Below are 14,715 nucleotides of genomic sequence, written 5' to 3'. Positions count from 1 at the left end.
GTGTGACAAAGCGTCATCTCCCTTTGTGGCGCTGGCCTCTTCACAGGAGCAAGACGTACCTCAGTGCACCAGTGTTTGTCCGACATAAATATTTGTGGCAGTTTCCATGGCACTTCAGAGCCAGAGCAAAGAGGAAAATGGTTCTGACTCATCTTTGATGCCTCAAAGACTCTCAAGGCAGAAGGATAGATATTTCTCAGGACAATGTAACCCATCAACATCTTTAAATAGCATCTTACACGCATATTTCCCATCAGTTATAGAAAGAAATGCCCCTGCATAATTGGTTCACATAGACTTTTACAATATATATATATATATATATATATATATTTTACTCCCAATAATAAAAAAAAAAGTGTTTACAGACTCCAAAGTAAATATCTTCTCACATCACACCCATCGTGAAGATGAGAAAGAGGTGCATTTAGTGGAATCATTGACATGTTTCCCATGTGAGCCACAGCAGCAGATCTCATCCCACCCGTCTGACTCCTTGGACAGATGTGCCTTCCAGTGCTCACTCTCCCAGTGGGAACCTTCTCTCTGTGGCTACTGTGGAGTCGGGACTGAAACAGAGCGCACACCAGGGCAGTTGTGTCCTTTTAAGTCCTGCAAAGGGCCGAGGGAAAGGCATGCGCCAGACGCCTCACATCAGTGTTCCCAGTGGGCTATGGATTAGGAGCAAGCAGAGGTTAGAGGAGAGGAGAGGTCCTCTTCCCAGGGGGAAATGGCTGGGAGCCAGGGCAGTGCACATAACTCAAAACACACAGTTAGCATTTCTTCTCTTTAACCACAAATATATCTGTCTGTCTCTTTCAGCTTCACCAACAGGAAAACACATACGGTTGAATGATGTGAAGCAGGGTTTTATGATGTGAACCACAAAGTGTTTACTCTTCTGAGAACATATTTACTTTTGAAATCCTTGTTGTGAGGATTTTCTGCTACCTGGACCAATAAAGGCTTTGCTCCCTGGCATACCTTGATACATAGAAACATACAGTATCCATCTAATTGCACCTTATTTGTGCTCTATGTAGTAACCTAGAAAGCTCTCCTTTAATGATTTGCATGTCAAAAGTCATGCAGATGTCAGGGTTATAACCTGGCTAAATGTTGGTGACAAGGAAAAGGTTTTATTTATGTCAAGCTTACATATTACAGTTGTTTAAATTACATTTAAAAGACTATATTTCAACATGTACTCAGCATCTGCTTCACAATAAAAGTAATTTTTGTCACTGTTTACTTTTGAACCTATATCAGCCCAGTTTTAACCTAGACATTTTGACAAAATTGCAAATTGCCAAATCAATGCTTACTGAATACTAAATGCATAAAAACATGAATAAATATAACTTAAGTCACAAGTAATTTATTTTTGGCACTATTCTGGTACAGAAGGAGGGAATTTAATTTGAAATCTCACACTTTTCCTCAGTAGTTCAGAACACACTGCATTCTGTATACTTTCATGAAAAGGAAAATTACTGGGTGTACCTCCCAGCCCTAACATAGGGTGTGAAAGCCCCTGGGTGTGTAGCAGCTTTCCCCACAGAACAGAGCGGCCACATTGAGTAGACCCAGAGTACAGCGGACGTCTGTCATCACAGTAGTTCACAGAAAGCTTTTGGTTGCTTAAGCTAATATTTGCGAAGCATGCAGCTTCCAAAGTCCTAACAACTTGGGAAAAAAAGTGGCAAAGGAATGGAAATAGATAGGATTTCCACGAGCCACACGCAAGAACCCCCGCAAATTCATTAAGTCTGTTTAAGCTCTGAAAAAAACATTACCAAATACCACAAAGGCCTCAGCCCAGCCAGGACCTTTGTTCATTCACATATGGCAGTATGGAGTTTCTGTGTAGCTGAGGTTTTGTGTTTGTCTAAACCGCCCCCATCACTGAGAGTCCGTAGAGAACAAAGAGGTTGTTGAGAGATGTGTGGAGGCAGGAAACAGAATTAATCTTAACGCCCAGTGTGATAATATCAACCGTAGAGTGAGAAAAGATGGGGCTTTAGCCAAGCAGTGTCTCTAACAATGTCCTCATGGAATAGGATGAGAAGAACCGTAGTGTTGCATTGTTGTTACATTGATGGGTTCCTTTACATCGGTAGCTTGAAGCTGTTTTGGAGTTTTATTCAAGTTGATTGTTTGAAGAGGTTATGTTGTTGTTTTTCTTCCACTGTGAGGCCGTGGGAATCAAGCACTGACTTTTATTGCTTTTCCTTGAAGAAAGCTTAGATGAGGAGGCTCAGACATAATGATTTAACAAGTGACAACAACAATAGGTGAATAGGTCATGACAATCAGAAAGAAAGTTCTGTTTTGAAGTTCGCAAATTCAAATTTACCCCCAATAGGACACATTTCTTTGTGTTTCTGTGTGTTTGTATATCCATGCATCTCCTTCTGTGTTTACAAAGCTAGGATGTTGTGAAAGAATAGACTCCACTCTTAAGCTAAATGCATATGAGATGGAATAGAGTAGACAAAAGTAAAAGCCATAGCCTACATGTTGAAACAGGTTGGTCGTTTGTTCCCAAGTTCCCATGCACGCACACTCACGCACACAAGTGCTCCAGGTAACTCAAATCATGCTAACTGGAAAGAAAAAAAGGATTGACATGTTATAATAGGGCTTATATCACTTGTAATTTGTAATGGTTTAATTAGCATGCTATGAGCAAAGGCTAGAACAGGGACACTGAGCGCTGTCTCCTGTCTGTCCATACACATTAATCTTGCCTGATCCTGCTCTGAGGGAGAGGCTCTATTGTCAGTAGTAAATGCCTTCAGTCAGAGGTGTTAAATTTGATCCCAACAGGGAGGGCTTGGCAGGTTTGCGTGATTGTTGCCTGCTCACTGAGGCTCATCCTCTTGAGCGGATTCCTGGGTGACATTATGTGTCTGCCCGCAGAACAAAGATTAGTAAAAGAGGAGAAAAAGGGGGATGAGAGGGGACAGCAGGGGCAATGCTACCCTCTGGCTTGGTACATGGTCGAGTCTGAGCCTGCAGCTCACAGGTGTGATAGGCTTTTGGGCCTCATTACATTCTCTCTCTATTTCTTTCCCCTGTTTCTGCTTCGTCTTTATCCACTCTTGCTGCTTCATTTATTATACCCCCCTCCACACACACAATCATTCTTTCTCACTGTAATTCATGCTGCTCATCTGCAGTGTTTCCAGGAGAGACAAATTAAAAGAGGATTCTCATATTGCTCTGTCACACTTGAGCTGCAGGCCTCATGAATCACAATAAATTCTATTAAGCAGCGCTCCCTCTGTTTCGCTCCCTTCCCCAGCTACCACCCAGGGGGCCTGCCCCTGTCACTGCTAAACATCTGTGTTTATTTACACAATCACACACCTAACTAACTGATTCCTAAATGTCTTGCACCTCCTGGAAAAAAAAATGTTAATGCTCATTTGCAAAATGTCAGACCAGTGTCATGATTTTCAATGAAAAGACAGAAACAATGTGGCAGTAAATTGCATGTTGCAGCTTCTAGGGATTTGCTGAGACTGGCTGCTAATGCGCAGGATGCCTCTGATTAAGTCATATATATTATTGGGGCTGTACTGTAATGCTTGGTTTGTAATCGGAGCGATTACAGTGAAGACTTTATTATAATTTCAGGTCAAAGGTCAATCTCTGTGTTAGGATGGTTTGCCAGAGGCAGGCTCACGTCAGAGTCAACTTGATACCTCCATTACTTTGTGTTTTACAAATCCAGGACCACACCACTTGCCTCAGTATGGGTGAAGATGATGTAACACTGCTGTTCAACGGCGTTCTGTAGCATCAGACAGGCACTTTTCTATGTGCCATCATGTGAGCAAAAAACCATGCCTCATCCGGATTCCCTCCAATGAACCAAGTCACGTGGCTGGTTTCCTGGCTAACTATGGATGTGGCACTAGCTGATGGCAGGCGTTTGTTTTGTCCCCCTCCCCGTAAGAAGCTCACCTCTGCCCGTATGCATGCACACCAGTATATAAATTGCTGAATCAGTGTCAGTGATAGAGTAATGGCACGGGAGGCATCGTAAATTACCGCAAGCGATCCCGGGGCGCAGACACTGGCTGTCGTGTCTGAGTGAGCGCTGCGCTCCTGAGCTAATGAATACCTTCATCTGGCCCCGGCAGTCAGCAGATTGCCCCGCGTTGATGGATACTGTCAGCCCTCCGCCACACCACATTTCATTGCACAATAAACATGGTTGTCAAAACCAAACAAAGTGAAATCAATTCATCCTGTACAGTGAGTGCATGCTAAATGAAATTAACGTACTGTGGGGTTCGGTGGCAGCAAAGGTAGTGTATTATTTCTGAATTCATGATGGCTTTAGGGCCTATAGACTTCTAGAAGGCAGAACAAGAGGTGGTATTCGCAGAGTTCCAAAAAGTGTCAATAAAAATACCTCTTACGTGTTCTGATTTATATTTTTGTGCACCCTGTATGTGACATCCTGTAAATGAGAGACTAAGCAAAGGAAAGGGTTTTGTCAGATTAGGCTAATTTGTAGATTATCATATGAAATTAAAAAAGGAGAAAAAAGTCCTTAGTCAAAATATATGATATGATATATGCAAATGTATACTAAATATATTGAATTTATGACAACATTTTAGGACTTTTTGAAATATTTTTTTTTATATTTTTTTTTAATATATATATATATTATTATAAAAATCAAGAGGTGGTTCTCCTCCACTGCAAAGTGTCTTTTTATAATTAACACATTAATTATGTTATTGGGACTCTTAACTTGCATTGGGAATGAGCTGAATACTTTGGGCAGCAACTAGTGCCACAATGTGAGAACACATTTTCACTGGTCTACCATATGACGGCAATCATAAATGTGGCTGTTTGATTGTTAAACATGTTCTGGTGAAAATTGATTTGGGGGGCCTTTTGTACTGAGAGAAACGGGTTTCTTAGTGGGCAGCGGAACCTCAAACATTCTCTGTGAGCAGAAATCAAACTTCCACCGCACCTCCATCTCTTTTATACTGGAGGTATCTGTGTGTGTTTGTGTGTCTACATACAGTATATTGCCCTTTCACTACTTGTCTCCTATAATACTTTTGAAAAGAAGACACACTTTTCCAAAGTGACAACACTCAATCTCTCGAGGCTGAAATGGTGCCGCAGCATCTTCAGTGATTGGAGCAAAGCGAGGTTTCTGTGGATTTGGAATTAATGTCTCTGCTCAGCCCTCCATTACTCATTAAGAATTTGATTTTGTTTATCAACTGAAATAATAATAGAAATCAAACCACAGGTAACGTGTGCCAAGGCTGCTAGTGGAATGGTCTAATGAGAAGGCTTCACATGTGGATGATGAAATATGCATGAGTCATCCCAAGCTTTCTTTTCCAGATTTGAGATCATTAAAGATGTATCGTAGCATATGGAAGGCTTTTTTTGTCTTATTTTTCAAGCCTTGTTTATCAACATGTTTTTGTTTGTTTAAATATTCATACTGCTTTTATTTAATTCTTTCACATCTTACATATAAAAGGAAGCAAATGCGCATGCAAACAGAAATCATTATCAGCCTGATGTACAGTTTAATACTGAGAGAAACTCTCTTATGCCGATTGTGAATGCTCTGATTGAGAAACGGCACTTTGCAGAATCGGCACAGTCTCTCATCGCAAATGTGGAGAGAAAGAGTGAGTGAGAAAACGACAGAAGGAAAAAAGAGAGAGAGAGAGAGAGAGAGAGAGAGAGAGAGAGTGAGAGTGAAGCAGGAAGGAGAGCAGGAGGAATGGCGGGCTTGAATTTATTTTGTGTTGAATTGTAAATTTTTCATAGACTGCCTCAAGAACTATATTTGTTATTTATGTTTGCATTCTTGCACTTTTTATGGAAACTATGAACGTCAAATTGAAATGTATGTGCCTTAGTAGAGTGTGAACACTTGCAGACAAATTATGTTACTGCCATTGAAGTCCAAGGTCTTGCTCTTTTGGTTTTGGATGGACCTAAGTATAAGTTAAAGAGCGCAGCTCCCCCTTAAACTGACATTGTATTTGTTTTTATAGCACATCAAATATAAGCCTGTCGAGTCAAGTATTCCACTCGATATAAAATAGACCCCCTCTAAGAAGATCTGCAGCCCAGCACTCATCTAAAACATTGTTCATGATGAGGACAGTAGATGAAGGAGAGTTTGAACATGGCTCATTATTTAATCAATGTCGTGGGTCCCTGTTCCTGGGAAGTAAATTACTCTACAGATAAACCTTAACCCCATTATTGTTGGCCAACAGGAGGCGCTGGATCTACTGAGGCACGCGTCTTCAGGGAAGCCAGAGGAAGGAACAACAACGAGCCCCACATTAAAAGGCCAATGAATGCATTCATGGTGTGGGCCAAGGATGAGCGTCGCAAGATCCTCCAGGCCTTCCCCGACATGCACAACTCCAACATAAGCAAGATTTTGGGTAAGACTTTTGAAATCGGTCAATAGTAAATATTTCAAGGTACCCCTCTCTTAAGACAAGGGCTCTGTAACTGCTTTTGTAAAGCCACCGGTACAGGACTGGAAAATAATATGAAACCAACAGTGCTCTTTATTATCTTTTCACACTTTCCATTCTGCCTCTGTTCCTCTCACCCTCCAGCTGAAGCAGAGGCACCTAACTCACTGATAAACTTTCAGTGTTTACAGCTAATGATTAGAAAGGTCTTTCATGACACACGGTAGAGGTGGTGAACTTGCTTTCTGTGATTTTGTGAATCAATCTGAATTGTTTGTGTGTAACACACAGTTGATTTGACAAAGTAGCTAGCATCTGAAGGAGGGTGTGTTATCTCACAGGCCACTGTGCATCAGGTCACCATGGCACACAGATGGATTTATTGCCCATCACCACCATAAGTGTTTGTCATGAAAAATGACAGAGGCTAAATGGGTCTTGTCCCCTCAGCATTGGAGTCCATACATCAGAGCTGTTAAAAGTGCTGTCATCCAGTACCTAGTAGGACACTTCCCAGAGCTGCAGTATTTACTGCACTTGCCTGTTGTTTCTTGCTGTTTGACATCGAAAGCATGCCTCTAGTCTCAGATTATATAATATCAAGAGGTTGGTGAGGAACAAACAATAAATCATGATTTTGCCCGAAAATGACTACTCTTATGTACAGTTCAGTGTTAAAGTAGGATTTGGCCAAATGTGGTAAAATGTTTGTTTTGGACTATATATAGTTGCATTACTGATCATTTTAATCCCTATCAGTTATTAAAATAGCTTTTTTTTCCGCTTATGTTCAAATTCTGAAACTCTAAATCTACTGTTTTGTGTAGGTTCCCGGTGGAAGTCCATGACTAACCAGGACAAGCAGCCATTCTATGAGGAGCAGGCCCGTCTGAGTAAGCAACACCTAGAGAAGTACCCAAACTACAAGTACAAGCCGCGGCCTAAGAGGACCTGCATTATCGACGGAAAAAAACTCCGCATTGGAGAGTACAAGCAGATGATGCGCTCACGGCGACAAGAGATGAGGCAGTTCTTCACTGTGGGGTAGGTGCGCAAGTCCCACTAACTAACCACACTAACGCACAGTAAATCCCGAAACATACCAAGTGTACGCTAGCTTTTATCCTCTTTAAAGCTTCTCCTCATACGCCCTTTCCAAAAGGGAATGTTGAGTTAACCTCTATTGTATTGGTTTAGGACAAGGGTCTGACATATACATTAAAATAGTGTTTTTTCAATAGCTGTGATTTAATAATTTTAGACAATAGCAGTCTGCCAATGGAGCATGAAGTGCAGACATTATTACAGGATATAAGCTTTAAGTATAGACTTACAGAAGCCTGGAGGGCAGCACTCTGAAGCTTAACACTTTAATTTACTGTGTGTGGTTAGCAGGAGAACCCTTCTCCAGGTGTTCCCATGTCAGTCATAAGCTGCAGCGGCTGGAGTATCAATCATCCAACGCAACAGCAGACAAGAGCAGCGCTAACCACGTATTGGTTTTATGTCACCAATAAACTGGGTAGTGTTTCTGAACAGCTCAAGACAGGAGCTGTCAGGAGAACCTCTCTTTTCCCAAATCCTTTTCACAGAGCTGCTGGCTTAAATCTGACTGCTGTGGGAAACCAACCATTTCAGTTTAAGGGCAAAAAAAACCCAAAAAAGATATATATATATATATATATATATATATATATATATATGAAATTTCAAGCTACGATAAAAAGAACATACATTATATGGTCTTTTATTGTTTTCTTATATTTTCTTTTGAAAATCGAATTTGTTTTAAAAGTAAGTCATGTGTGTGATTTCTTAATTGTTTTTCTCTTTCTCGTACATCCAGACAGCCACCACAGATTCCTATCACCACCAGCGCCAGTATGGTCTACCCCGGGGCCATCACCATGGCAACTACCACACCCTCACCTCAGATGACATCAGAGTGCTCGAGTGCCTCAGCGAGTCCCGAGCCATCCATTCCTGTCATTCAGAGCACCTACAACATGAAGCTAGAGCTCAATACCATGGCAAACAACAGTGTGCCGGTCAATGGAGTGGATGAGATGGACATGTACGAGGATTTTGAGGATGAGCCCAAATCAGACTATAGTAGTGACACACAAGAGCCAGTCAGCGCCAACTGAGATCTCTTTAGTGGAAGAGGCCAGTGCCGATGCAGACACAACACTCATACAGGAGGATGACCAGAGGGCTGGTCTGATCTGAGGGAGTGAAAGAGCAAAATAAAACAAAACTACACCACAAAGGTTGAAAAATGTAAAATAAATAACAATGTATCATTTAGGAGCCAGCATGCAGATGTGGCTTCATCAGAATCAAAAGCTATTTGGTCTTAAGTGTTTCTTCAAGTGTGTGAAGCAGTTTGGTTGTAGTTATTTAGATTTGTTTTCTTTTTTTTTCATCTCATTGTTTATTTTTTCTTTGAGATCATGGACATTTACATAATTGGGTCGTAGAACAAAAGACGGAACTTGAAATTGAACATTTGACATGGATCTATAATTCTTCCAGACATTTGCCTTGTTTTCTTCTTCAATTAGATGATTTTGATTTATATTGCATAACTGTTCAAGATGGGGATAATATTCTCACTCAGGTATAGTGTGCCAGCCAACAGCTTGTGAATGTTTGTAATCAATAATGAATTATTAGTATTATCAGTACAAAATATCTCAAAATTCATAGAGTGATTCCAACTTATTACAGAGGGGAAATTACACATTATTATTATTATTATTATTATTAATATTATTATTAGTGTTTTGTTGTTATTTTTATTACACAAACTGCATAATTTAGTGCAGAAGTGCCAAACATTTCAAGTTGTTTCTAAAATCTGTAAAATCTTTTGGGAGAGGCTTCGTGAGTTTTGGACAATCTCTTGATCCCTTAATACAGCTTCATTATCCAGACTTTCTTTAATTTACCCTAACAGAATAAACAAATGAAACTCAGGAACTTGGAGGCAGCAGGCTCTGCAGGAGGTTACAGTATAGGACATGTTTGGGTGGTAGCTTGTGATGCTAGCTGTTCTCCGGGGAGCCCAATGCAGTGATCATCAATGAAAGCGGCCAGCCCTTTCATTTCCTCATCCCAGTCCACACAGAGCACCGTGGCATCCTTAACTCATTTCCAGCACTGCAACCCAGTCTGAATCACCAAATTCTTAATCAGAGTGATTGTAATCAGGCCAGAATGCAAAAGGGCCAAAGGCCTCCAATCTGTGGGATTGGAACTGCAGCGAAAGGCAGCTTTGGGGGCATTACAATCTCAAATTGATGTTGTACAATGTTTAGCTACAGTACGTTCTGTTAAAAGCTTTAGCCCCATTTGGACGACAAGTTTAAAGTCTTACGTCTTAGAACTTCATTTTTTCCAATCTTAATTCTTTTCAGACATTGTAAATCTTAAATTGACACTAAGAAGTCTTAAAGCAGAGCACGGTCATCGGGTTGATGCAATGAGTTGATTACTGCCGTAGTCTTAAGAGGAGTAACAGTTTATGAGGATATTTATAAACTGAGAGAAAGGCTAAAATCATATGTTTGTTTCTTAAATTTCCTCGTCATAGACTCATGACAGGGGTAACTTAAAACACTGATTTTTGCATTAGTGCACTTATACAAATCTTATTCTGTCACCCTTGAGCCTTATGTTATTTTAAAATAATTTTATCAACTTTTGGAATGCACTTAACACTTGCATTTATAACAGGAAAACATGCAACGACACAAACAAGGGGTAAAACGTCTCTTATCCTTGTCCTTGTCCTTATTTCAGCTAAAACAAGTGGTGACCTTCTGGAGACTGTAGCTAGATAAAGCAAGGCCTTGATGTCGAGACTCAGATCCTCTTTGCAGGGCAGAAGGTCTAAGTGGCTTCCCTCCCTGCCATGCCTTGCTCTGACCCCTGCCCGTGGCAACCTCAGCTCCCAGGGGGCGCCATCTGGCTCAGAGAAGGAGAAAACACCAGGGAGGGATGGGAAACAATAAAAATGGGGTTTGTGTCCCTCATTGTGCTCTCCATCAAAGTGCTGGTAGTAAGGCCTCAACAGGACTCCCACCCTGGCCCAGTCACCAGGCACTGGCGAGCAGATGGAACAAGTACATCAAGCTGTGGGGGATTATTAAAATGACTGACGACTGGGTATCATCTGAAATACAGCATTATTAATGCATGACTCCTGCTATTCCCTTCCCTTGCCCTTGAACCTGTCCATTTCAGAAAGAGCTCAGAGCTTTTTGAAGGATCTGAATGGCTTGTCACTGGCTTTAACTGGTCAAGATCCCCACTGCTGGTCACTGCATTTTTCTCCTAGCTCTAATTGGTACAGATGGCTCTATATATCTCTTACGCACTCATATCTTCTGTACTCCTATTGTCAATATCAGTGCTTGCTTGCGTTGTTTCTACTTTTTGGAAGCATTTATATTCTTATAGTCTTGTAGGTTTTTTAACCAGGCCATTCATAATTCCTGTTTTATTTTCTTCTCCGTCACATCTTTTCTACATTATTCTCATTTTGAGGTACAACACATTTTAAGGATGCTCTCCTACAAACAAACCCAAGTGGATTTCCCTCGAAGTCAAACTGTTTGGTATTTTCAAGCTGTTTGCTCCTGTTTGCTGGTGGTTAGATTGATTTGTATGTGATTGTAAATATTTTCATGACCATGCCACACATGCTTTAGTTGGCTGGTAGTTAAAGAGGACTCTTCATGGAACTGAAACTTGACTGTGCTTATATAGCAAAAAAAAAAAAAAAAAGAGAGAAAAAAATGACAAGAACTCACGAGGAGACGATGTTTCTTAAGTGTTATAAGCACTGGATATAAATTGTATTTTTTATCAATTCTGATTAATGTGAAGCTGTTCAAGGAAAAAAACACCATGAATGAACAAAAATCTCCAGTTGGACTCAAGTGGGTTTGCTCTCACAGTTGCCAGATTTGAGTCATTTTTTTTTTGTCTACTTATTTTGTTTATTTATGCAAGACTCATGTGATGAATGAACACTTTGTTTAAGCTTCAGGGCTGCCTAGGGGAGAGACTCAGCACAAGAAAGTGAGCAGAAAATTCAACAGCAGGCTCGGTTGGCCGTCAAACACCAGACTTCAGTGCGTTGTATATTGTATTTGAAATTGTAGAGTATCAACATATTGTATTTATTATTAGCCACTGCTGGCTCTAAAATTGTCAGTATAACACCAACACGGACAATCAGAGAAATAGAGAAAAAAAACATGTTTGATGAATTTGAGCTAAAAATGGTTTTCAGTGAATTCACCATCTCATTTAGATTTTATTGTAAATATAACATAGGAAATATATTTTTGTTCATTAGTGAAGTATAAGTTATGTATTTGACTGTTTATGTTTTATTTTTGTACGTGGTTTCATGTTTTTAAAACCTGACAAGTCACCGTACCTCATGTAGATGCTGATTTTTTTTTTCTGCCTATTGGAAGAGAGCAGTATTGGACCTGAGAAAGAGTGAAGCACCTCACTTGCCAATGTTATCTTCCCTGGACTATTCAAAAAAGCAATCAAAATAAAATCTACTCATTAGACTTGTTTAAATACAGGGGTAATGTAAAAGGATTATACAATTTGTTTCCAATTATGATACAATCTATGTGGTATGCTGTATGTCCTTGTGTATTTTGGTTATAACGGCACTCACAGTTTGTGGCAATTATTTTTAGGAGGAGCTGATACCATCCAAAAAATCTGCATGCATCTGGCTTGCATTTACATAACCACAATAAATAGTGTTTTTTCATGAATGATTGTTTCAAACACAATGTTTTTAGATTTTGAAAAAGGTGGGAGCGTGCAAATATTTATTTGTTTTAATGTGGCAAAATGCACCAACATGGTGCATTCTTCATACTTAATTCTCTCCTTGTCCTTTTTTTTGTTTCTTGCTGATTTTTAATGAACATTGTCACGACTATCCAGCCATCTGCAAATGTAGCCCTCATAATTGTTTTCTCTCAATCCACTTGCAATGGTTTGAACAAACAACTGAAGACAAAAGCTTGTATGCTGTTCCAACATTACTTACTGTAATTCAATTTATTTTTTCTGTCTGAACTTTGTGATGTATATGGTGGGAATGTTCTCTGTGTTAATTTAATCAGCACAATTCACTGACATGCTGGACTGACATGCTAGCTGCTGTTCAGAAGTGTAAACTTTGTTCTTCAGGGCAACATTTATAGTTGTCTTTGGTACTTTGCTTTTTAGAGTTGTCTCTCAAGCAACACTGTGTGTGGCTCTTCTATCACTAGAGCCGTTGTTTTGAAATTGCTGGCAGCCTGATACAATTTTCTGCGTAGATTTTTTTTTTTTTCCCCTGGCAGGTACCTAGGCCCATGGCAAGTATTGTTTGGGTGTAGAGGAAATGAAATACATAGTGTCTCTTGCTGCTTTAAAAAAAAGTTTATGTCTGAATATGTAAATAGTTTATCATAATATCTTGTACAGTCCAATGTAAAGTTTTTAATTCAATTTAAAAAAAATGTTTGCCATCACATTTGTGTTCACATTCTTCTTTATACAGTACAAAAGATTGATTATTTGCTAGGGGTATTATTGCTAAAAAGAAAAAAAAACTAAAATGTTATGAATTTTTTTTAAATGTTTGTTTTGTTTTGCTTGGCTTCAAAGTGTACACCAGCAAGTCTTTGGTTTCCATGTGCAGTATTGACGTGAGGTGAACTTAAGGTGAATAATTTTACAGTGGTGTGTGTGGAGAGCTGTCTTCTCCGCTTTGGTAGTATTAATACACTATATCAAGTAAAAACAAACCAATGAGTGACACATTTGGGTGCATCTAGGCACCATAGAAATGTGTATACTGTATATGATTAAATTATCCCCACAGGATCAATTCAGGCATTATAATGTAACACCATTTTCTCTATGTCTCAGTCCATTGTAACAATGCAACAGTGGGATGACTAACTGCCTGTTTGAACTCATTTACCTCAAGAATTCCCTCCTTTTCTGTAAAAGAAACAGAAATTGTGTTACAGAAAACTTCTCCCATCACTCCATCTTTTGTACTGCTGTTGACACTTACAAATTAAAGAGACATTTTGTTTTAAGATTTGAGTAATTATTTTCACTGTGGAGGCATTCATCATGTTATTTCCTGTTTCCTGTATTTTTCTGCTGTGTGAGAAAACATAGGTTGGAAAAATATAAATCTAATGGTGTCTGCATATTTTAGTCCATTTTGACATGTTTACCCATCACATACATATCTATAATTGTCTAAAAAGCAAACAGAAGGTAAGATTTACCATTAAATGATATATTGTATGTTAGTGTTTAAGAAAAAAAAAATATTTTAAGGGAATGAATTTATCTATTTAAAGTATAAATGAAGATTTATGGTATCTGAATAGAGAGATGTTGCTTCTATCAACACCTGTGTTAGACTTTCTGTGCCATGTTTCCAAGGACTTATGTTTTACATTTTATAGCACACTGAAAGAGGCATATGTACCATGAATATTTTACTTTAACATAAGTGAAACAACACTTAACATATTTATAAGTTTGATTTCTCTACTATTGGTTGCATGCTAGTACGTAGTACGTAAACTAAATATTTAATTTGGTTAACCACTAAGCTTGAAGGCTGAATGCAAGCAGTTCAGAGAGTCATCTGGTAATTTATTGTAGCCTGACTTATCAGCAAAAGTACGTATTTGTTATTGCTTCGATATTTTAAACTTTAGTTACAGTGCCAACATATGAACTTCAAACCAACCATGCCTCTACAAGAGTCAGTGTGACTTGAAATGTTTCATCTTCACATGTCCACACGCAGTGCAAAATTCACAACTGTTTATACCATATGCCAACAAAAGTGTATGAAGATGTCTGTGTATGGAGACAAGATAATATTAACAGAATCATGTGTGCATTACTGCTGTCTGTGTAGCCAATGTTTTTGGACTATATCCACCCCAACTTTCTTCATCACTGTAGCTAGCTGCAGCACCCTAATGTAGGCTAATTCAGCCATCCACGGCCCATTTCTGTTGTCACTGGATATAAAAAAAAACAGAGGCGTTTAACTAAAAGTCCATTAAATCTGTTTTACCATTTAACATATGAGAGGCATTACGTGAACTTCATGAGTTTCTGAATAAAATAAATATACCTATAGCCTAATCTG

At 39.2% G+C, this 14,715-nt stretch overlaps 1 protein-coding gene across 5 annotated transcripts in view; it reads left to right on the top strand.

Annotated features, from left to right (window-relative positions):
* The window catches only part of sox6 (SRY-box transcription factor 6), a 132,526-nt gene extending 118,893 nt beyond the window's left edge, over positions 1 to 13,633 (top strand). For all 5 annotated transcript variants that reach the window (XM_068730227.1, XM_068730230.1, XM_068730229.1 and 2 more), the window contains 3 exons: positions 6,288 to 6,461; positions 7,325 to 7,541; positions 8,344 to 13,633. In XM_068730227.1, the coding sequence (XP_068586328.1) occupies positions 6,288 to 6,461; positions 7,325 to 7,541; positions 8,344 to 8,644 (692 nt within the window). In that variant the 3' untranslated portion in view covers positions 8,645 to 13,633. The remainder of the gene's footprint in view (positions 1 to 6,287; positions 6,462 to 7,324; positions 7,542 to 8,343) is intronic.
* The last annotated feature ends 1,082 nt before the right edge of the window (positions 13,634 to 14,715 follow it).

Source organism: Cebidichthys violaceus, unplaced genomic scaffold (genome assembly GCF_023349555.1).
Source record: "Cebidichthys violaceus isolate CVI_PGR_0920_01 unplaced genomic scaffold, fCebVio1.0.p SCAF_5, whole genome shotgun sequence".
NCBI classification, from domain to species: domain Eukaryota; kingdom Metazoa; phylum Chordata; class Actinopteri; order Perciformes; family Stichaeidae; genus Cebidichthys; species Cebidichthys violaceus.
This window is presented reverse-complemented; position numbering and strand designations above follow the sequence as displayed.